Source organism: Schistocerca nitens, chromosome 3, assembly GCF_023898315.1.
Source record: "Schistocerca nitens isolate TAMUIC-IGC-003100 chromosome 3, iqSchNite1.1, whole genome shotgun sequence".
Lineage (NCBI taxonomy): Eukaryota > Metazoa > Arthropoda > Insecta > Orthoptera > Acrididae > Schistocerca > Schistocerca nitens.
Window position 1 is genome coordinate 548,227,255 of NC_064616.1, and position 24,036 is coordinate 548,251,290.

At 41.8% G+C, this 24,036-nt stretch overlaps 1 protein-coding gene across 1 annotated transcript in view; it reads right to left on the bottom strand.

The window, feature by feature from the left end:
• Positions 1-24,036, bottom strand: part of LOC126249328 (proclotting enzyme) — a 278,769-nt gene that overhangs the window by 176,535 nt on the left and 78,198 nt on the right. The window contains exon 5 of the mRNA XM_049950983.1: positions 17,352-17,449. Within this exon, the coding sequence (XP_049806940.1) occupies positions 17,352-17,449 (98 nt within the window). The remainder of the gene's footprint in view (positions 1-17,351; positions 17,450-24,036) is intronic.

The window sequence follows — 24,036 nt, forward strand, 5'->3', positions numbered from 1 at the left end:
AAATATTAAGTGGCAGTGTGTTACCTTTCCTTTCACTAATAAAACGTAGGAAGATTTGCTTCTTAAATGATTTGTTTATTTACTTTTTTATTTACTGAACATACTCTTTTAGATTGTAACATTACCAGTTTGAAGGTTAACTTGAAATGTTACATGTAGAATTTTAGATCAATAAAGACAAACTATCATGCCTTGTTTTTCAAACAGAAATCATAATATGTCAAAACTTAACCATTAACATAAAAATATATTTATATGTACATATAGAGATCTATGTCTTCAAAATATTTACAGTTTAAGTGAACGCTGAAGTATGGATACATGCACTTTGTTTTATGAAACTACCCAATGCCTGTGCCAAATTTGTTAGGCTCCCACCATACATCCAGGCTTTTTAAGTTATGTACACTATGAACTTATATTTAAAACCAAAGGTTTCTCATACACCTGAGAATACCACTGAAAAGAAAAGCTGTAAAAATCTTCTGTGAATTTATTAACTACGTCTAGGTTATTGATGAGTCGTTGTCCGTCTTTTTCAGTTATTTGCCTCCCGAGTGTGTCCCTTTCTTTCACTGCATTACTACAGTCAAAAACAGGTGGTCGACAGGTTGGTCTCCTCCATTACACGAGCACAGTGCGTCCTCAGTTATTTTGAACCGTTTACAATAGGCTTTCAGTTTTCCATCGCCTGTTAACATGGCTGTATAGTTCAGTGATAGTGGTAGCTTAATCGTTAGACGTTGGCCAGCCGTAGGAAACTATGATTTGCTGTTTCCTCCTTTTTAGTTAGGTGCCACTAAATCTCCCGTTTGTTCCTAAACTCTTCTCTAAGTATTTTCTTTATTTTACTTATAGGTATTTTGCTGTAGTGTATTGTTGTCAGCGATTAGACTGTTCTCTTAGCTGGATTATCAGCTAGTTCATTGCTCCACACTCCCGTATGAGCTTGAGTCAATCTGATATCTATCTGCCATTTGTCCTTCAGCAAGCTTCTGATTTTAAATCGTATCTCTTCACTCAAGAAGTTATAACTCTTCGTATTTCTTAGCGAATCCACTGTTATCGTGATGTCGGTGTGGATTATTACAGCTCTGTCAATTCTCGTTAGATTGTCCATTGACTCAAGCGCATTTAGAAATAATGAATTGGTCTGCCTGGATATTTGAGCATTCATTATCAAATCTCAGCTGGAATTGATGAGTAAGCTTGTCGTTGATACTTACTGCTATTCTGATTCTGTTCCATCCGTTAATTCTTCAACGCAATTGCACTTATTTTCTTCCTTCTCAGTTGTTACTGAAAAGTCTGTTGGGTTTAACCTGGTTCCGCAATCTAGGTTCAAAAATGGTTCAAGTGGCTCTGAGCACTATGGGACTTAACATCTATGGTCATCAGTCCCCTAGAACTTAGAACTACTTAAAGCTAACTGACCTAAGGACTTCACACAACACCCAGTCATCACGAGGCAGAGAAAATCCCTGACCCCGCCGGGAATCGAACCCGGGAACCCTGGCGCGGGAAGCGAGAACGCTACCGCACGACCACGAGCTGCGGACCGTAATGTAGGCAAATGTCTTCAGTCTCTCTGGCGTCTTTAGATTTGACTATGTTACAACCTCTGGCTATTTTCGTATCTTAATAATTACGGACGTGAGGCCTGCTAAAATACATAGGACTTCACTGGATGTCACCGTGTAAGCTTTCACTACCTTTAAACGGATTAATCGCTGTGCTGTATTTAATTTGATGCGATTGTATTGTCGCTTCACTGCTTCGACCCATACCGACGAGGCGCACGATAATATAGGTAATATCGCTCCTTCATAAATAGTTCGTAGTGCCTCAGTGAGCAGCTGAGTCTAGCTCAGGTGTATTCAACCTTAAGTACCTAGCGCCCACTTTTGTACCTCTGTTAGAGCAACATTTTCTAGCCGCCCCCAGTTCCACAGTAATGGTGATTTATAAATTAGAGAAATAGCTTTACATCATAAAATTTATAAAGTAGAGTTACAGCTACTTCTAGCATATAATGATAATTACTTACGAAATATTTTACGTCAGAATTTAATGCAAACTAATGAAAATGTTTTTAATAAACCAATCGCCCACCGTGAATGCTGGAACGCCCTCTTGCACGCGATAGGGTTCAAATGGTTTAATTGGCTCTAAACACTATGGGACTTAACATCTGAGGTCATCAGTCCCCTAGACTTAGAACTACTTGAACCTAACTAACCCAAGGACATCACACACATCCGTGGTCGAGGCAGGATTCGAACCTGCGACAGCAGCAGCCGCGGGGTTCCGGACTGAAGCGCCTAGAACCGATCGGCCACCACGACCGGAACGCGATAGGGACCATGCCGACGACCACTGGTCTAGCTGATATTGAGAGAGCGTTAATTGGAGCCGTACATCTATCTGTAGTGTTATCAGTATGTTTGTTGAATTCAAACTAAAAGTTTCGCTTCTGTGTGTAAAAGACTTCTTTGATGGAACTTGGTAATTTATGAGCTACGCTCTTTCCAGGATTCACTAACGGTATAACCGTCCATGGTTTTGAAAACTATCGACTCTGGTGGCAACTACTGTATATTGTTGTAACAAACTGAAAGAACGTGTTCAGTACTAAAGCAGAGTTGTCCTATGGAAGCCATTTTCACCTGCCGTCTTTATGGGTTCCACATGTTCTAATACTTTACGTATTTCCTGTTGTTTGGAATCCTTGTTGTCTTCTGTTGTTTCGGCTGTAGCAGCAAAGCGCCTAACTTCTTTTGATATTCATATCTTCGTCTTCTTTATCTACTGGTACGAAGTAGTCTAACATGTAGTTCAGGTGTGTATTCTCGAAGTTTAATGGCGTCGTTCCGTTTTGTTTCTTAGAGTCGTGATGACATAGTCTATAGCTAAACGATAGACTGTATTCCACCGATTGTTTCCAGACATGAAACTTCAATACTCCTCCCGTGGTTGCCTTTAGAAACTGTTTCTACGTATTCTTTCTCCTGCTTAACACACCCCTTCTACATTGACTTCTTAATGTCACGTAGTTTTTCGTTCTTTGTACAGTCGATTTACAGCACTAGAATTTTTCTTCTAGATTTCAGCTGTCCATTATGGGACTGATCGCCTTTTAGCTCAGGTCGTAACGGTTGCTGTGAAAGCAACGAGATGGCGCAGTGTTTAGCACACTGAAGTGGCTTTCGGGAGGACGACGTTTCAAATCCGCACCCTTCCTTTCTGATTTAGGTTTACCGTAATTTCTCCAAATCGCTACAAGAAAATACCGGGATGGTTCTTTCCAAAGGGCACGGCCGATTTCTTTGCGTGTCCTTGAAACATGCCTAGCTTGTGGTCCGTCTCCAATGACCTCGATTTTTTAACCCTAATCTTCCTTCTTTCTTTCCTTCTGCTGTGAAGACCTCCTTAAACGCCGCGTCTGTAATAGTTCCGTAGTATGTCACCATTCTGTCGATGTCCATTTCCTACTCCACGAATTTAGTCAGCTCTCTGTCCACGTTTTTTTAGTCACTGCTGCGATGATTTAGATAGCTTTGTTCCAATTCTTTTTTAATATACTCTTCCAAAAATTTGTTTTTTCTAATTCGCTCTGTATTTAATATTACCCAACCCGCTGACAGTGTGATGTAGTGAAGGTGTTCCTGAATGAAATGTGATAATTCTGTGATGCAAGTAACGTTCTTCATCGCATCATTTCCAGTCATTCAGTGGTCGTACAAGGCAGTCGCTAGTTACATCTCCATCAATATTATTTTTTCTAGTAATGTTATCGAATGTATATGAGAACGAAGTCTCTCGTGACGACACTGTTGTATAAAACATACTTGGACTTCTTGCCGTGTCAATTCCGAGTAAAACCTCGAGTTTTCGACATTATAATGTAATGGCCGAATTGACGCGGCAAGAAGTTCGATAACGTTTTATCGAATGTAATAGTGTCACTCCGTTCGTTCATGACAAAAAGATTATTAGCACTCAAGTATGCTCCTAAACCTTTCCCCCTGTCATTAGTAGTTTTATCGTGCCACATCGTTGCTCGAGCATTACTATATACGGCAATTATCACTCCAATTCCCCTCTTAAATCTTAAAACGTTGTCTGAGTCAGTATTTATACCTTGGGTAATGTCCTAATACATACTGACTGCAAGTAATTTTTAAGAACTTTTGGTGAGTTCTAGGACAACAGTGTCTTCACGTGAAAGTTGGTGTAGCATAATGGCATCTATTCGAGGAAGTCGCACGGACTTTGGCGCCTAATCACGGTTCGCGCGGCTCTCCCCGTAGGAAGTTCGAGTCCTCCTTTGGGCATTTATGTGTGTGTTGTCCTTAGCGTAAGTTAGTTTAAGTTAGATTAAGTAGTGTGTAAGCACAGGGACCGATGACCTCAGCAGTTTGGTCCCACAGGAACTTAGCATAAATCTCCAAATGGCATCTATTAATTTGTTGGTACAGATCACTGCTTCTCCTTTCTTCATATTTTCTGAACCAAATATTCTATAGCTTTTTCCTATTCCAACTACATTATTATTCGATGGTAGGGTTCTTGAAGAAATACGATGCCAGTGTTATGTTCCATAACAAACTGCATAAAACTGTTTGCAGCCGCTCGCAAATTTACTTGCCAGCATTTGATGTGTAGTCGTGTATTCCGTGTAGTATTTGAAGAAATTGTATTATAGTTGTCGAATGACAACCGGTTTTATCATTTGTGTTCTGTTGTTATTTTATGATAGAAGCTCTGTAGGCCCAATATTGCATCCTATTTCCTTTCCTAGTGCTATTGAAATCTTTTGTAATTTTTTCGTATGTTTTTGTTTATTATATTCACGCGAAATTTTTGTCGATTTTTATCTCAAGGCTTCATAATTCTTTGTATGCTTTGCGATGGGTAGTAGGCCTAAAACTTTTTTATATTTTATGATTGCCTTTACGAACGATTTGAATTCTTCCGCTGATAATGGATCTTCGTCACATTGTGCAGCGCAGTGTGACACATCCCCCACGGATATATCTGAAATTACTGGAGCACATACAGAATTTTCAGCAGCGCAGTGGCCTCGATATTCTACAGTGGGAGGCTCTAGAGAGCTCTGTGGAACAGAAGGCAATGACAGCATAAGTTTGTTTAAAATTGAAAATGATCGGCAGATCGGTGAAACTGCGGCAGATACCGAATCAGTGATACTTGTAGTCTGACAGACATTTGCAATGTCGGAACTTGTATTAATTTGTACTATATCCTGCCGGTTAATATCTGATACCCGGGGGTTATTAGGAGCTTCTGAACTCTTCGTTTTATGTTTTGGTGGTTCCGTATCAGAAGAGAGCAAATTGTACAACTGTCAGGGGAGAGATGTCGACGTCTTCTTCCGTCCTGTGTAAGGTTTGCGTTGCGACAAGCGCTTCTAGCCAGCCGGCCTCTGTGACGGGGCGGTTCTAGGCGCTTCAGTCCGGAACCGCGCTGCTGCTGCGGTCGCTGGTTCGAATCCTGCCTCGGGCATGGATGTGTGTGATGTCCTTAGGTTAGTTAGGTTTAAGTAGTTCTAAGTCTAGGGGACTGATGACCTCAGATGTTAGAGCCATTTTTTGAGCTTCTTGCCCTGATTGACTTGCAATTGTAGCTTTAAGTGCAAGTAGGTCACTGACGATATTTATATCGTTTACGAGAATTGCACAGTTTTTCTTTACGTGGTCAGTAGATTTACAGTTATATTAAATTACACCAACAATTGACAGGTCGAGTGAAGGGAATATGCTGCCACCTACGACAAACGAACAACGCGCAGTATCTCCACTCGATATATCGGTCACCGGTTGCAAGTACTCATCGATGAATCGATGAGAGTTTTAGATACGCTCTCGATGAGAAACATTTGTCTGGAGGGATCTTGTTGTCATGGACGACAGATGATTGGTGGCGTGTTACCACAGTCGATGTCAGCTGCGACCTTGTGGTCGTTGAGACGTCCATTGCGCTCGCATTGGTGCGCTCCATTGGTGCTTCGGTTTTGTGAGACGGTGACTGTAGCGCCGCCACGTAGCTGATCGTGGAACCAACCATTCCTAGCCATTAACTTTTTCGGCTGTTTACGTTTCTAAATACGTTAATTTCATGACAGAGACACCTGGATCTACTATACAGACAATTCAAAGCGTTCATTAGTCGACACACAAACGCACTACACGAACAAACACAGTACAAACAGGAAATTACAGTTGCTTAACCTCATAAGGTATACTTGGTTGTTCACTTTCGTAGCCTGCAACAGAATCTTCTTATACGCGTTGTGCGAGCTGTTACTAGTCTGATCTTACAACTGCGGTCGTTCAGTAGGCAAAAGGATATATGCGGGTCCCACTATTAACACCATCTTGTGAAATTCTGTAATTCGGCTCTCGCGAAACGCTGGACGATTTTGGTCAAATATCAGTCAGTTCAGAGTTCGCAAAATTTGTATTACACAGTACGACGAACTATTATAATAGATGAATCATATTCCATGGATTCCGTAGAGTGGAGTCTGGTATGTGGAAAGAACTATGTACATTTTATCTAAGTGCAGTACAACGAAATGACAACTCTATGAACAATTGTAGCATTATAGTGCTAATACTAATTATAATACAACACGATATATTGATTTTAAGCGTTTTTGTGAGTGGAGTGGAATTAGTATTCCAACAAATACCTTTACGAGTCTTACAAGGGGACCGTGGCTACACGTCCAGATTTGTGGTATATGCAGAGCTTAGCCAGAAATGAAAGTGACGGAAGTGGGAGTCCAGATGGCCAAGAACTTAGAAGAAATTGCATTTCTGGCGCTTGCCATGAGCAATTTATATTACCGTAATTACCAGGTAGTGGCTGACGCAGCGGAAAGAGTACACACTGGTAGTTCGAGGGTCATGAGGTGGACTCCCTATGCAGAAATCTTCAATTTTTACGTTATGTACACTTCAAATGAACCGAAATAATGCTCAATATATTGTATTTACTAATATATTCATAACAGGCATGGAATGGAAAAGCAAAGAAAAATTTGGAGATACTTATAGTATTTTACAGCTGATAATTTACAAGTGCTGGCGTGACGGTGATCGTAAAAGCAGGGGAAGCAGTAATTGCCTTGGCATCTTGCACACGCTATAAACGTCGCATTTTAACAATTACATCGTCGTTTTAACGTTTCTGTAGAAAACAAAATTGGTTTACAGTCATAAAAAGTTCTCACTCATCTCACAGTTTGCCAGCAAACAACGCGTAACCCATCATTTCGCCAAATAATAGCGAGGATACCTGGTGATGTACAATGGAAAAAAAATGTTGCAACCTTCTTGAGAGGTGATTTCTTTGTTCTCTAGACGGGCCGATTTTACCGGCAATGGGAGACTGCTGTACGTGTGAAGCGGCTGAGGGCTGATCGAAGATCAGAACGAAATTATTGGAACACGAAAGCCTGTATGCTTTAATTACAATCCCTGCTTGGAGAGGTATTTGCTCAGTCCTCGTGAACGCTGTAAGTACCACTTTTTCTTGGAAATTGGAAATCCCAAATTTTCTTTTGCTTTTCTTTTCATGCCTTAATGGAAATGTTAAGAAATACAATACACTGAGAATTATTTCGGTTTTCTGCAGTGTAAGAAACGCAAAAATTTAAAATAAAAAATTTTCTGCATAGGGACTCAACCCAACGTTCGTCGAATAACCGTTCTGTACTTTTTCCACAGCGCCAACAGCTGCCTGGTGACTACGCTAACATAAATTGCTAATGCCTTGCCTGATACGCGTCAAAAATGCTGTTTATTTTCTAAACGCTTCATCTTCTGGAGCTTCCACTTACATCAGTTTCATCTCTGGCCAAGCCCTGCATGCACCATAAATCTGGGCGAAAGCGGTGATGATGAGTAGTGCGGACCCCATGTTAAAGCCAAGACATTAACCGCACGACATTTACTATGCTTCGACTGGTTGTGTGAAAGATGTGTACCTGACTACTTTCTGTACGAATTTTCCATGTAGTTTTTGCAGAGGTCTGTTTTCATTTTACTATTAAATTCATGATTTGCAGCATTTCTCGAGAAAAGATGAATAACTGTGCCAACGAACGACGTTAATGAATATCTATCGTGAAACAGTCGTCAAAATATAATTTTTTTGAGGAGGTTACTGGAGGATGTTTTAGAGTAAATGTCAGCTAAAATTCGTATAACACAATTTCGTATACTAAAATATTATTCCTGTAAGACAAGTTTCTCTAAAGAATGATTCCGTTCCTAATTATTAAATAAAAGTTTGTGGAATTGAGGAATAACGTCACTTCTTCATTTTAAGATCACCAATAGCTCTAATCATGCAACTTAGAGATAAGGCGCTTCATTAAATCATGAAAGTTTGAAACCACTCGGACGGTATTTATTAGTGCACCCTCGACGCCCTGTGCTAATGCTGCACGATGCACTGAAGCGCCAAAGAAACAGGTATAGGCATACATATTCAAATACAGAGACATGTAAACAGGCAGATATGGCACCGCGGTCGGCAACGCCTATATAGGACAACAGGTGTCTAGCGCAGTTGATAGATCTGTTACTACTGCTACAATGGCAGGTTATCAAGATTTAAGTGAGTCTGAACGTGGTGTTATAGTCGGTGCACGGGCGACGTGACACAGTATCTCAGAGGTAGCGATGAAGCGGGGATTTTCACGTACGACTATTTCACGAGCGTACCGTGAATATCAGGAACCCGGTAAAGCATCAAATCTTCGACATCGCTGCGACCGGAAAAAGATCCTGCAAGGACGGAACGAACGACGACTGAAGAGAATCGTTCAACGTGACAGAAGTGCAATCCTTCCTCAAATTACTGCAGATTTCAGTTCTGGGCCATCAACAAGTGACAGAGTGCGAATCATTCAACGAAACATCATCCATACGGGCTTTCGGAGGCCCACTTGTGTACGCTCGATGACTGCACAATACGAGGCTTTACGCCTCGCCTGGGCCCGTCAACACCGACATTGGCCTGTTGATGTCTGGAAACATGTTGCCTGGTCGGACGAGTCTCATTTCAGATCGTATCGAGTGAATGGACGTGTACTAGTACTGAAACAACCTCATGAATCCACGGACCCTGTATGTCAGCAGAGGACTGTTCAAGCTGATGGAGGCTCTGTAATGGTGTGGGGCGTGTGCAGTTGAAGTGATATGGGACGCATTACAGTCCTGATATGACTCTGACAGGTGGAAAGTACGTAAGCATCCTGTCTGATCACCTGCATCCATTCATATTCATTCTGCATTCCGACGGAGTTGGGCAGTTCCAGCAGGACAATGCGACACCCCACACGTCAAGAATTGCTACAGAGTGGCTCCAGGAACAGTCTGCTGAGTTTAAACACTTCCGCTGGCCACTTAACTCCCCATAAATGAAGATTATTGAGCATATCTTGTATGCCTGGCAACGTGTTGTTTAGAAGAGATCTCCACCCCCTCGTACTCATACGGATTTATGGACAGCCATGCAGGATTCATGGTGTCAGTTCCATCCAGTACTACTTCGGACAATAGTCGAGTCCTTGCCACGTCGTGTTACAGCACTTCTGCGTCCTCGCGGGGGCCCTGCACGCTACTAGCCAGGGTACCAGTTTCTTTGGCACCTTAGTGTATACAGGTTGGAGTCCATGTTCTTGCAAAACTGTGTCGTGTTAGACACAACTAACGTTGTTTACTGCGCTACTGCTCAGAGGAAAAGTGTTTTTTTTTATTTTTTTTTATTTTACACGTCTCGAAAGCAAAGAAACAGAAACAACATTTATTGCGATTGAAGTATTTAAGCGTAACTCCCTTTTAAGATCACAAGCGCAGAACTGTTTAAATTTCAAAGCGTCCCTTATAAGATATTTTTTAGATTCGACAACTGAAATATTAACATCACAAATGTAAAAAAATGAAGCACAAATATTTTTTAAAATAATTTAACCCCGCAGTGAAGCTAGGCATAGTTACACACATATTACACTAGGGTGGTGTTCTTGAACAATAGATCTACAGCCGTATGAAACTATTCTGTCACCGAAGATTTTCTTCGTACTCGTTAGGAAATTAATATCGTATAAGAATTTTGTGTCACTGAAGATACGAGACCAGTCACTTCAAGTCAGTAAACGTGTAAATGCGCCTGCCTCGCTGTACCCACGACATTTCATTAATGTCCTATTAGATCACTTACGAAAAATTTAATTTGTGGGGATGATTTTTCACTCCCTCTATATCGGGACATAATTTGTTTCCGATCTGCAAATTCTCAATATTTGTTGATGATGTTGATCTCCAGAAGAGACTTACTGTTCAGGTAGCGTTGTGGTATCATTTAATGTGGTATCATTTTAATAACAGCCGACGTCAATGATAAGTAAATTAATTACCAGGAGTAGCTCAGCAGGTGCGAAGTGGACGGCTAGAAAGAGACAAACTTGAAAATCTTCGGAAGGGCCACAGTTCCTCCATAGGCCTACGTAGTGCCTCGTCAATTATTACATTTCTGCACTTGTCTTAAAATGTGTAATTTGGATATATTTAAGCTGATTGACTTATAATTTATGTTTAACAGAGACGAAGTGCTGAATATCTTACGATAGCAGCTACATTTTCTGTTGCAAGACTTTTCCATTGTTCCGCGACACTCGATGTACAGCACTAACTATGAAACTTTTAGGTAGCCTCATCGCCTTCCAGTGAGCGCCTTCACCAAGTTTTTCTTTCTAAAGTCATTAGTTGACAGAGAATCTGTATGGGACTTGCCAAAGTCACTCGTCACTGCTTATGCTTTTAACTTTTACGCGGTTTACGTAGTACATATTTAATTAGAGCTGGGTGCTGATGTTGGATTTCGAGGGCGCTGTTGTGTTAACAACCTTGACAACATGAAAACTTTTATTTGAGATGACTGGAACAATATTTGGTCTTTCATATGAGATTTACAAGGGATGTCTATGTCTCTATCTTTAAACGTAGATTTTTTAGCCAAATCGCATGCCTTGTGTGTGTGTGTGTGTGTCTCTCTCTCTCTCTCTCTCTCTTTTTGATTTTCCAGTTCCAAAAGCAAGACATGATACAGGGCGCTGCAGTACATTCTTGGAATACACGTTTAGGATACTATTAACGCGGTACATATTGCAAACCGACTATTTACGAGAGCGTGCTGAAAGGTAAAGCCTACGAATTTTTTATGTGAAAGCTCTTAAAAGATTTTATATAAAACGAACGTTATTAATATTCCACATCTTTATTCTTCATGCCTACATATTTGAGCCCTCTGCCGCTAGAGGGCTGCGAATTGGAGCGTGTAACACGGCGGTGTGTGAAGTAAGCGTTCGTCCACACATGGAGCAGCCTCTCCTTCAGCATGACAATGCCAGACCACACACGAGCACTGCGACATCTGCAACAATCCGACGCCTTGGACCCACCGTTTTCGATCATCCTCCATACAGACTAGACTGGGCCCCACCAGATTTTCATCTGTTTCCAAAATTTAAGGCACTTCTTCGAGAACTTCACTTTGATAGTGACGAAGCGGTGCAAGTAGAGGTGGGGTTGTGGCTCCGACAACATAGTCAGACGTTCTACAATGACGGTATCAACAAACCGTTCTCTGGATGGGAGATGTGCTCGTCGTCAGGGTGACTATGTCGGAAAATAAATAAGTAGGCCTGAAGACTGTAGAACGTCAATAACGTTTGCTTTATTTCAAAAGCTTTAAGAGTTTTTACTTAAAAATTCGGAGGCATTACTTTTCAGCACGCCATCGTAGTAATAATGTACGTTTTCTATAGATTGACTGTAAATGTAATACTAATATAAATTTCAGGTCACTCTCACAGCGACGGGTTTTTCCATCGGGATAACCAAGTGAGTGCTCACGATGCTGGGGCCGCTTTTTGGATGGCATGTAGGCACATATATGAAAGGGAAAGATGGAATTTGTCATGAGTTCCAGCATAAGTACTCCTGGTTCAACCTACTATAAGGAACGGAAGGAATATCGCGTGCATGTCATCTCGTGTTGTTTTATCCGATTGAGTCTACGTCCTCTAGTGAGTCCTAACAGGATCTCATGTGCCTGAGAACAGTTTTGTATGAATAAAAATAATCAGCAGAAGACGATTAACACACAAAATTCCTTCTAGTGAAATAGGATGAATCTTAAAGGACTAAAGCCGTTTTCCGACAACTTAAAGTAATAAGTATTGTTGAATCCTTTGAATGGCAACCATGGCCTCAGATTCTCTGGTATTTATAATATCCCATGAGAATGTTGTAGTAGTAGATGGAATAATCGACTAGAATTGTTTCTCAGTAAGCAAAGAACACACTCCTATGCATACGAATAAGGTCTTGTTTGAGCAGACGTGGAGTCAAGCCCGCACTTCAAACTACAGGGATTCTGTCGTCAGGGAGGTCGTGGAAATTAGAACATTCGTTAACAGTTTTGACTGAGATGCTGGCTATGCGTTAAACAATGCGCGAAAGCGTGCAGTTGAAAAGGGGGGGGGGGACTACAGAGGGGTATGCACTTCGTTTTACACCGTTTTGAGAGCAATGACGTTTATGTGAAAATACCATCTTCGTACTAGTTTAAGCTTTGGTCATACTGGTCGCCTGTAGGTCACTTATATTTGTGGATTCTCGTTGTCACTTTCCCACATCTACTTTTTTCATGAAGACGTTGGAGGATTTTTTCGAGTGATTAGATCTGTATACCAATTTGAAGCGATAAGCTCTCCGAGATTGCTTTCAATGCACCGGAAATTTAGCTTTTTTCCAAGTAATGTTAAATGTGGACGCAGGATATAAAATGTGAGTGGTACATATTGCAATCAAGGCTGCATTTAAGGGGCGGGTCACTCAGGCAGTCATAAATAGAAATTATCTGTTACAACAGATGGTCATGTAGTTGAGAATAGGGCATTAAGTACCGGTCGTCTTCGTGGGAACAATTGTTCGACCTACTGATGAACCGCGCGGGGTAGCCGCGTGGTCTCGGGCGTCTTGCTACGGTTCGCGCGGCTCCCTGCGTCGGAGGTTCGAGTCCTCCCTCGGGCATGGGTGTGTATGTTGTCCTTAGGGTAAGTTAGTTTAAGTTAGATTAGGTAGTGTGTTAGCCTAGGTACCGATGACAACAGCAGTTTGGTCCCATAGGAACTTACACCACCACCTACTGATGAGACATGAAATCCGCTTGCAATCTGAACACTAGAATAGAATAATTTAATAGTAAATAAAAACAAAATAGTCAATGACGACAGATATCGATCGAGGGATCTCTTTTTAATTACCTTAAAGGTGGAAGTTTTATACAAGTGCTGGCGTGTTGTCGAGCTGGAAACAGCTGAAGATGGCACGCTGGCTGTCGAAACTTTAATACTAAAATGTAGCGCACTAAGAAGTCAGTCAGTACTCGGATTTATCTGGGATGCATTTTGAGTCACTTACGATAAACGCGTGCTGAAACTTTGATTTTGTGTGCCGCTGGAAGAGGGACTTTGTAGTTATGCCATTCATGGATGGTTTCTGTATGTATGTAACTGGTGTGATGTTAGTCGCAGGTAAAGGAAGGAGAGCATTGTAAAAGTTGTACAGTTCAAGACAACAGTAGATTTTGTTGCATCAAATAAATAGCAATTAATGGCATAGAGTTTTATTATTCAGTGCATCGTAAGTACCAATCAAACAGTCGATCACATATAAACGAACCTTATTATTAGCCAATTAGCGCAATATACGCAAGGGTAAAAGAGTAACAAACTGAGTTATACATATGTCGCCCACACCAGACAGGCACCAGCTCAATGTATAACGCAAGGAAGTACTTTATCCAACCTGCAGTTCCTTGTGCGATGTTTACACCAGACAAACTCTACGATGGCGTCACTCCATCAACGAATAGGGTGGTAGGGCAGATACATGACCGACCATGGAGGTAGCTTGCAAGGCTCTGAAAGACTTTTCGGAGCGTGTCCGTGCCATAGTAGTTGTGAGAAGCTTCCAATCCAGAGCACGAATTCGGAGCCTTTTTGAATGAGTCAGGGCGAGTGTTCTCTAGGTGTACGGTATAACGGGGCAATTTTGTGACACTTTTAACATTTTTCATTACGCAGTCTAATAAAATATGTACTGAGACACTCGATTTCCACATTTATGGAATTTTATACCTTTATCCATCAATTTTCATAACAATAAATTTTTTATGTGCAATGAGTTATTCGGAATATGGCGTGGTAATTGTGACGAAGCTACCCTCCAGCTCAAGACAACATTGTGACCTGAACTCTACGACAGGGAAAATTGAGTTAAACTTGTTACGTGCCAAATTTGTAAGGAAACGGGAGTGTAAAATTTTCACAGCTGGTGTCAATCAAACGCAAGTATAACAGCCGCCATCCGAGAAGCGTAAATATTTCAACACCGTTTCTCTGTCAGAGAGACAGCAACCTAGACATTCTTGAGCGAGACTGCGAGCGAGCTCAGAAGAAAATCGTTAGAAGACTGCAGACCGAACTGCCTTCGCAACGTTATGTAAGAGTCACTAGGTAAGACGAAACATCACCTAGCAGGGTTTGACTAAGCGGTACAGACACTGTAACAAATACGTTAAGCAAATGTAGCCGAAGTGAAGACTGCTGACGACTAGAGAATAGCAGAATCGATTCGGTCATTACGAATGATGTCATAGAGCTGAGCCCCTCCTCGACAACATAAATACTTCCTACCCAATAGACTAGAGCATTCAATCAGTAGGATCAATGGCGATCATATCGTTCGCACTAGATTCTCTGTTTATGGTATAGTAACATCTTGTGTGTGAGATTGTTCTGGTGTTGGCTTTACACTTACTGCCTTACGAGAAGATAGGCGATCCACAGCCGGGGATAATAAGCTCCATCATCCAATACTGAAATCAGCCCAGCAACCAGCACTAATGGGCAGTCGGAGGTCTACCAACACGACTCCGATCCAGGGCAGAAGTTGCCCTGAAACTCCAGCGTTGCACGAGCCTGAAGGTCTACCGCATCGGCAGGTCAGGTTCAGCATTCAGCACATCATGGCATTCGACATTGCGGCGCATCTAATGGGAAAACTCAGGCAATGGGAGGGGTTGACTACTTTGTGTGAATCAAACACACACGTCGCAGTCACCGCCATCTCCAAGCCGGGCTACCGACGTGGCGTGCCTAACTCACCATTGGGCGGCAAACCACCGCACCATGGTGTCATCGACTTCAACCCTCAGCTGATGCAGCGTCCTCGGCAGCACAGAGTCCACTGTTGGATTCAGCGGATTCCTCTCCGGATTACGTAGCCACCAGCCGTTGCAGGAGGCACGGCATCGACTAGCATTCTGAGTATTAAATGGAATAATCTTGAATACTGTCTTATTACATCTAACGACGCCACACAGGTCCTCGGTCTGCATCCTGACAAAACAGTAGCGGTTTCCAGTCTCGCTGTGAGTGACCCCTATTAATTTATATAAAAAAGACGGGCCTGACCTAGTGTTGGCTCAAATGGCTCTGAGCACTGTGGGACTTAACTGCGGAGGTCATCAGTCCCCTAGAACTTAGAACTACTGAAACCTAACTAACCCAAGGAGTGCACACACATCCATGCCCGAGGCAGGATTCGAACCTGCGACCGTAGTGGTCGCGCAGTCCCAGACTGTAGCGCTTAGAACCGCTCGGCCACTCCGGCCGGATGACCTAGTGTTCCTTTATGATATACAGTTATAACATTGTTATAAACTTGCCCAGTTTTATGAGTTTTGTTTCATCCATACACAGAATAAAATTTGTCACACAGTTTGCAATTTGGTAAGATTCAGTTTTCAAATGTTCTTAAAATCCAAATAATGAGAGGTTTTTCTTCACTGAAACAAAATAAGAATGAAAAAACAACACTAACCTCCATTAAGCACGGAAATAAAACCAAACTCTTACACGTACTTATTTCAATGTCTGCTCAGTGCAACCGTATCAGAAATAAAACAGGTCACAACACTTACGTTTGACACAACGTTCTCTAAGCAAGGTAATTAGTTAAAACTTTCACATATTTGCTTACAAGCTCAATGGTATGAGAAATAAAGTCATGACACATTTAATCCAATATTCTGAGAAACGAAGTTATAAAGCGAAATAAAACTTTGTTACTAAACCATCCGCGAAAGTTCCGAATTTTATTAATTAGACTAGTTTTCCACTACTTCAATTGTCATATTTCCTTCTGTTACCCCTATAATCTACGGAAACGTCATTTTTCCGCCCTACAATTGGAGAAATTTGTTTTGTAAAATTTAACTGTTATGCAAAATGGTCTGTTCGTGTAACTTGCATTTATCGATTTGTCTTAAATCAGTCAGTTCTTCAGATTTATTGACAGTTGCAGGAAGCTTCCAAAAAATCTACAAACACGACTTTCCACCTGCAAACAAAATGGTTTTGTGACCAGTTAAAGTGTAATGGTCGTACTTGTGGCTTCCATCTCCATCGACAGCACTGTGAAAGATCACAATGCAACGGACCTACCTGGTGGTTACAATTAAAGAGCAGATACCCACGGACGTCCAGTGTGTGCTGTAATTATCGTATGGAAGCGAAACTTGGCAGATATGCTAATGCGTTAATGAGGAACCGATTAAAGCTGAAAAAAATTAGTTCCAATTTTGGCCATCGGGTGCAAATCTGGAGCCGTACGGAACCTCGCCGAGATCTCCGGTGCTTACATTGAACAAATTTTGTAAGCGGCGGTTAATAATAAAGTCAACATTATGCCTTTCTCACTTGTTTGACCTTTTCTGCCCACATCCTGTGCCTATTCCATTACATGTGGGAACAGTTCCATACGCATTTTTTGCAGTCAGCGTCATATTTGCACCTTGTGGAAAAAACTGGTACTATTTTTGTTTCAGCGTAAATCGGTCCCGCATTAACGCATTAGCATATCTATCAAGTTTCACTGCCATACAGTAACTACAACCCACACTGGATCTCTGTGAGTAGCTGCACTTTAAGTATAACCACGCGGTATATGTTGAAGGATATCCCGAGCTACAGTATTTAAGAATAAAAAGCTAGAGTACGCTGTTGTCACAGATTAATACCTCAGTAAAAAAAGAGGCCCAGTTTTGTGATATGAAATTAGCGTCCCTGGATGGGAAAATAGGTGAAGCAGTTAGTAGAGCACTGGTGAAATTATGCTTGTACCAGACGCCGTTCTTGGAAATAACTGTTATTTATTATGGGAGGCTGGTGTGGGGGCACTCACCTGCCAGGGGAAGCTGCCGAAGCCCGCTTCGTCACCGCCGACGATCCTCCGCTGCGCGCCCACCAGCTGGCCCAGCTTGCCAGAGGACAGCCCGCACCCTGCAACATAAGCCGCGCCCTTCACCTAAACTCGCCTGCATACAGTCTCGCCAGTATGGCCACGGTGTACAGTGGCTGCCGTAGTTAGTAGCCTCAATGACCCTGTAGTAGCATCATTTATTGTTTCTGAATCGCGCGTTCCTTTGGAAAATGCTAGAAGAATGAAATATGGATTATTTGTTGTAAATATCCCCCAGAAGCCTTTAAGAGTTTTATTTTTATTATTCTGCAACTAGTTTTAACACTTTGCAATTCGTAATGATGACACAGGGCGTCTCTGTGTGCTCTTATTTAAATCGGTGCCACCCGGGCGGCGAGCGCCACAAAAAATTGTGCGAGCTCTTTGTGGAGACAGTCGGGCCACTGACCAGCTTTTAGGGTATATTGGGTTGATGCGTAAGTTCGTAGCACTTTTCCGTGAGTTTAATAAACACTGCAGATACAAATTACAGATACTTTAGTCATCAATAATATACTCTTCTTCACTATTTACAACAATCAACCAACGCTGGCGTAAATTGATTCCGCAGCTGCAGAAATCACACGTTTCTGAGGGGAAGAATTCGTCGAGCCATGTTTGTAGCGCATTTTCATCCGGAAAGGAAGTTCCTTGAAGGTTGTTAGACAGAGAGTGGAAAAGGCGAAAATCTTAAGGAGCAAGGTCAGATGAATAAGGTACGTGCGGAACGACTTCCCAACCGACCTCCTGTATAGTGTTTTTGTCAGTCTAGCAGAATGCCAGCGGGTGTTATCGTGGAATAGCATCGCTTCACGCAGTCCTCTGGTTGTTGCTTTTGGATTACGTCTGCAAGACGTCTCATTCGTTGACAATAAATGACAGCAGTGATGGTTACACCTCGGGGAAGCAATTCATAGTACACCACACCGTCCTCGTTCCACCAGATGCATAACATTATCTTATGTGGATGCGCGCAGGTCTCTGTATGGGGAGTTGCTGCTTTGTTTGGTCTCAGTCATTCCTGTCTTTATATATTTACGAAGATGGTATCTGTTCTTTCGGAGATGTCCGAAAGAGCAGATACCATCTTAGGAAATATATATAGTTAAGGCTCACCGGCCACTTGACCATCTTCTTCTTCTGTGCGAATGCACAAACAGTGCCCGAACTCTTACGGGAATCGGCAACGCGCCGCGAGTAATGAGTATAATGGGCAGGGGCACTACGAATGTAGTAAGGGACAATACGTTGAGAATGTGGGTTTCACGGGAGGCGTGCCAGAGATAAATCCCTGCAGTCGCGCTATTCTCTGTGTCTTCGGCGGCTCAGATGGATGCCGCCACGGTAGCTCAGCGTGTTCTGTCAGAGAACTGGTTGGCCTCTGTAATAAAAAACTGAGTGGAAGGATCAACAAAACGAACTTCAACGGATGTCACGTGACGTCCGCAACTACCAAACACAACGATCAACAACGGACCAAAAAAAAAAAAAAGATGGATAGAGCGTCTGCCATGTAAGCAGGAGATCCCGGGTTCGAGTCCCGGTCGGGGCACACATTTTCACCTGTCCCCGTTGACATATGTCAACGCCTGTAAGCAGCTAAGGGTGTTAATTTCATTGTAATTCCCTTCTTATCCTTACGTTAGCATAACGACACCATTTCCCGTCACTAGTAACGATACAGGATAGGAATGGTTGGTGTTCTTCACGAGCCAATCGATGATGAGCAAGCAGAGATGCACATATGGCCACCTGCTGATTTTTGCGATTTTGGCTGGGAGCATGTGGTACCTATACACCCGATTTTTGAACCTTTCCCATTGGATGCAAATGTTGCACGATGGTGGAATAATCACATTTCATCACATCTACCAGTTATCGAGTACACTGACGTCAATGATTGTGGATTAATATCTTTAAGCGATTTTCGTCAAACCTCGAAGGTCTTCCTGAATATGGAGGTCACTAAGGTCTAAAACATCCTCCTAAAAAAGAGAAAACCGTTTTCTTAACGTGATCTGTCCAACGGCATTATCCCCATACATGCCGCAAATGTTTCTCGCTGTCTCCTCTGCTGTCACTCCTCTATTGAACTCAACAGAAAAATATGTTTGAAACGTTCCGATTTCTCTACTTGGCACTCCATTTTCTAGCGTCCACAGCTCCACTCGTATCTACAGGTGACAAAATGACAATATGTTAACTCAAATGGCAACAGTGTACTACAAATAAAAAATGACAATCGGTAGATAAAACCATAGCAACCGGAATACCAACATGCAAAACAAAAACGCTGTGAACTTACGTACCAACCTAATACACTGAATCAAAAAGTGCGCTTTCATTCAAATACATTTAAGTAACCATTACAATACAATACTTTTAATTCTGTGATACTTTTGAAACTCTTTTGGGTGGATTGTTTCCGTCGTCATTTCACTCGAATTGTTGACAAATGAATCACTGTCATCATCAAAATCATTGTCATCAAAATGATCGTCACTCTCGTTGTCACTTAGATGTTCCTCTAGATCGACAACGTCCTCCTCATAAAGGACAGTACATGGAGAAAGAGCCATTTGACGCCTACGAACTTAAACATAATGGTTATAACCTTTCTTTCAGCACTGCTACAGTTCGACATCGAGTTAACTCAGGCTTCCCTAGATGGCAGTACCAAGCAGCACTGATGCCTAGTACAGTCAGATTCGAGAATAGATAATGTGATGGTTACGAAAAGTCGTGTCGAATCATGCTCGACATGGGAGTGGAAAACAAAATTCGCAATGTCGAACACTACTCGCCGTTGGAATGGAAGGGATTAACCTTAAGTCATAATCTGGCAGAAAATTTAAAATTTGTCATGGTGAACACCACACGTATTTGCAATTAGTCCATAAAGTTTTGAGACAGAATTAATAGAAAATACAGAAACGTTAAGACGCTGGTTTAAATGCTTCAGGTGTTCACATAGCTTCCCCTCCCCCTCCGACGCAGCCTCCCAATTGAGTACAACTCAGAGAACGTTCGCACAGCCAAGTGACACTGTCAGAAAAGTCCTTCTTTGAGATGTTACTCAACTCGCTCTTCACAATGTCTAGAATGTCGGTCATGTTGTAAAAGCGTGGGCCCTTCATGTTAATTTCTACACTGTGTAGTTTGGTGGTAGGTTCGTACTAATACCACCTAGCCTCTTCACAAGCGATTATTTTCAAAAAAGAATTATCCGCCTTTTTCATTTCAATCATGTCGCGACATGCGTCTACGCGTCGTCGTATTTGTTCGGCGGTCAAGGTGCGCGGGGAACACCTTTGCACACACTTTTCTGTTCTTTAAAACACGCCTGATCTCCATTTCGAATTGTGACAAAACAACGTTGACACGTTACGATCGCACGTCCACAACTTAATACTTCCTGCTCACAACTGACTAATTGAATGCATATCTGTTGTTTACAGTTGTTAATTGAAGCTGCCACCGTAGTTACTGAGCTGACGCGCTTATACGCCAGGAATAAAATCAGTCTCAGAACTTTCTGGACGGACGGTGTATAATTAAAAACTGAATGACCTCAGGGTCGAAACGAGTAGCAGAATATTAAAGATAAAATGTTTTAGCACCTTGTGGTGCAGAGCTGAGCAGTGCCTTGCTGAGAGACACTACAGTTCAAAGTAACCTTAGAGCTGTAGCGTGAAACACTTCTATCAGATCCATAAATGTTGTGAACGGCAATATGTGATAAATCTTGTTGAGAATTACTGTAGTCTTGATATAGACGTTTGGTTAATGCGCTTATTAATCGTTATAAAAGCTGTGTCACGTTTAAAGAGTAATCGAAACAGAAAGAAATTTAAACGAAATGTGTATCTGGATAGAAGGTGAGAAATCAAAATACAGCGTAAATGAGGAGGCGTGAGCCCTGCAGTGGCCTCAGGATACTAGTGAGAGGCGTGGATATCGACACAGCCACGTTGCTGGCATTAAGAGTCTCACGAAAATGACAGCCACCGCTGGCACAAACTGCATTATCGAGGCTTAGGCAAACATAAACTGGGAATCGCAGAAGCCGCTCTAATAGCTCAATAGCAAAGCCTGGCTTTCTGGACTAGACTAGTGCTATGCTGGTACACCACGATCTCAGGTTAAAGTGAAAAGAGCAGTACTTTCACGTAGTTTACTAACACATGCAAATTTTCTGGAATTTCTCGCTTTCCACAAATCAGTTCGTTTACGATAAGTGTAAGAGTTTTGGTACACTACATAAATGACGTAGTAAATGGTAGGATTACGGGCAGTACTGGTAGAATTGATAGGGAAAGAAACATAAATGAATGAGTAGAGAGAAAATGACAGCCGACGACTTCTCTGTTTCTTTGTTTCTTTAGTTGTTTTTCTTTCATATAATTAGAACCGCACATCGTTCAGTGTTAGTTCAGTGAGTATTTTATATCCTCACAGAATATAAGTAGCATTTTATAAGTAATAACAATTAACTAATCGCGCAACTTCTGCGCTTTTATGTAACTATAGCAACTACTTTTGATGCAAGTACAGTTTACATGCACAAACATAAAAAATATATAATCATTGTTGTTATTTTGTACTCAGTAGAACGTTCGTCATCATGATCAAATTAAGAGTTTCCTGTTATTAATGATAAATGCGAAAGTCGTTAACGAATAATACAAACATGTTTTACATAATTTCGACGAAGTATTGAAGCGATATTTGATATATTTGTGTTTTGCAGTTTCTTTGTTTTACCTTTTCGTTGAGGAAATTGCGTATTCTAGCGCTAAATGATGAATCTCAAGTTACAAATGAACAATTTTCGAATAAAATCTGAATTAAACACTGAAAATTTCAGTTTTGCTGCAAGTACTGTTTATTCTTAAGTAACAGACAGGAGAAAAACTACGTAGCTAGAACAAAAATGTTCCGTAGGTCACTTGGTCCTTTATATAACCTCGCTCAGTTTCTAGACGGTTCAACGCGTCCGACCTTCAGGGGAATCAAGTAAGACACTGATCACATACGTAAAGAAAGTGATCGTTATGAGGTAAAGCTCGATAGGTGTGCAACATACCCAATGTACATGTAATATGGACACTACCTCAACTGACCAAAGCTACTGGGAAATCTACCACAGTAGACTCTTACCTATGGTAGTATACGGTACCCTCCGGTAGTTCAACAACTCTGATAATGATTTTTCTTGGTTTATACTTACTTGCACGAGGTTAAAAGTTTCAGTAAAAACCAGTCTTAGTTGCCGAAGAACGGCAGTCAGCATGAGTGCCTGAACCAGGCGTTTGCTGTGAAGAGATACTGTTAGTAGCCGCTTGTTTCATCTGGGCGGTCAGTTGCTGGACAGTTACACATCTATTCCCTTGTATACATTCGCGCAGCCGACTTTCACCTCTGGCATGTATGTCCCCTGGTGCACCACAACTGTCTCGGTGCCGGTTTCGGATAGCGCTGTTTTGCCATGCACGCCAACATAGCTCAGTTTCAGCATTACGACATTGACTGCACTGTTTTCCGCGTCCCCCGAATACGCTTTATATACGCTCCACTGCTAATGCTGCCACCTGCCGTCTGTGAGTTGTTACTGGACGTTGACGTCGAACATAGGCGGTAGGCACATTATGGTCACATTAAGGTGACTGGACCGCGTACATCGTGAAGCAATGTAGGTACAAACTTTGGAAATTGTTTAAAATAACTGATAGTAGAAGTGACAGTACAGGTTAAAAAGAATCACGAAATAGAAAGTGGGAGGCAGTGGCATCCCTCACGGTTAGGAGGGTGGAGGCCTGGTGGGAGTCTGCCGAGCGAGCGGTGATAGCCACACAAAGCCTTACCTGGACAAGCGTTGCGTACAGCTCTGAGCAAGCCAATGTGTGTCTAAACAAGGTAGTTTGACTGTTTAAATCGAGTACTGTTGGAAGGACACCGTCAAAATGTGTCCATTATACGACTGGCATGAATGTTCCCTGAAATGAACCCACTGCAGCTAAATAATGTCACTTGTATAACCGCTACTTCATAGACGTGTAATATATATGTAAAATGTAAACTGCTGTTACTTATGTATTTTTAATTGTAGATTTAACAGCTCGTCTCGTTGAGCAATTATAAATACCTCTTGCAAATAGTTTATGAACTGACGAGCTTACAGCTTGTGAAATGAACTGGACCTTTTTAAGCAAATGCTATACAAACGTGGTGAGTCCCCTAATGTGTCGTATTCGGTGACATGAACCAAAATACTATCGGTTTGACTCGCGCTAAATATTTTACTACAGCTCATTAAGGTGAAAGTGACTAGTAAGCACCTCTAGTATAAAAATTAAGTACACGGTAACTCTTTTTGAAAATTTTTGTTAGAAGATGAGTAAACTTCTACATCTACATCCATACCCCGCAAGCCACCTGACGGTGTGTGGCGGAGGTTTGTAGGTAGGAATTCCTGTTAAAGACGTAGAAGTTCTTTCGCTGAAACGGTACACACTATTAACTTTTAACAATAAAATTTGGAAAACAAGGCTGCACAATACGGGTATTAAACTTTAAGGGGTACTTTACGGTTTTCAACATATTATGAGAAACAGAGCGTGGAATTAAA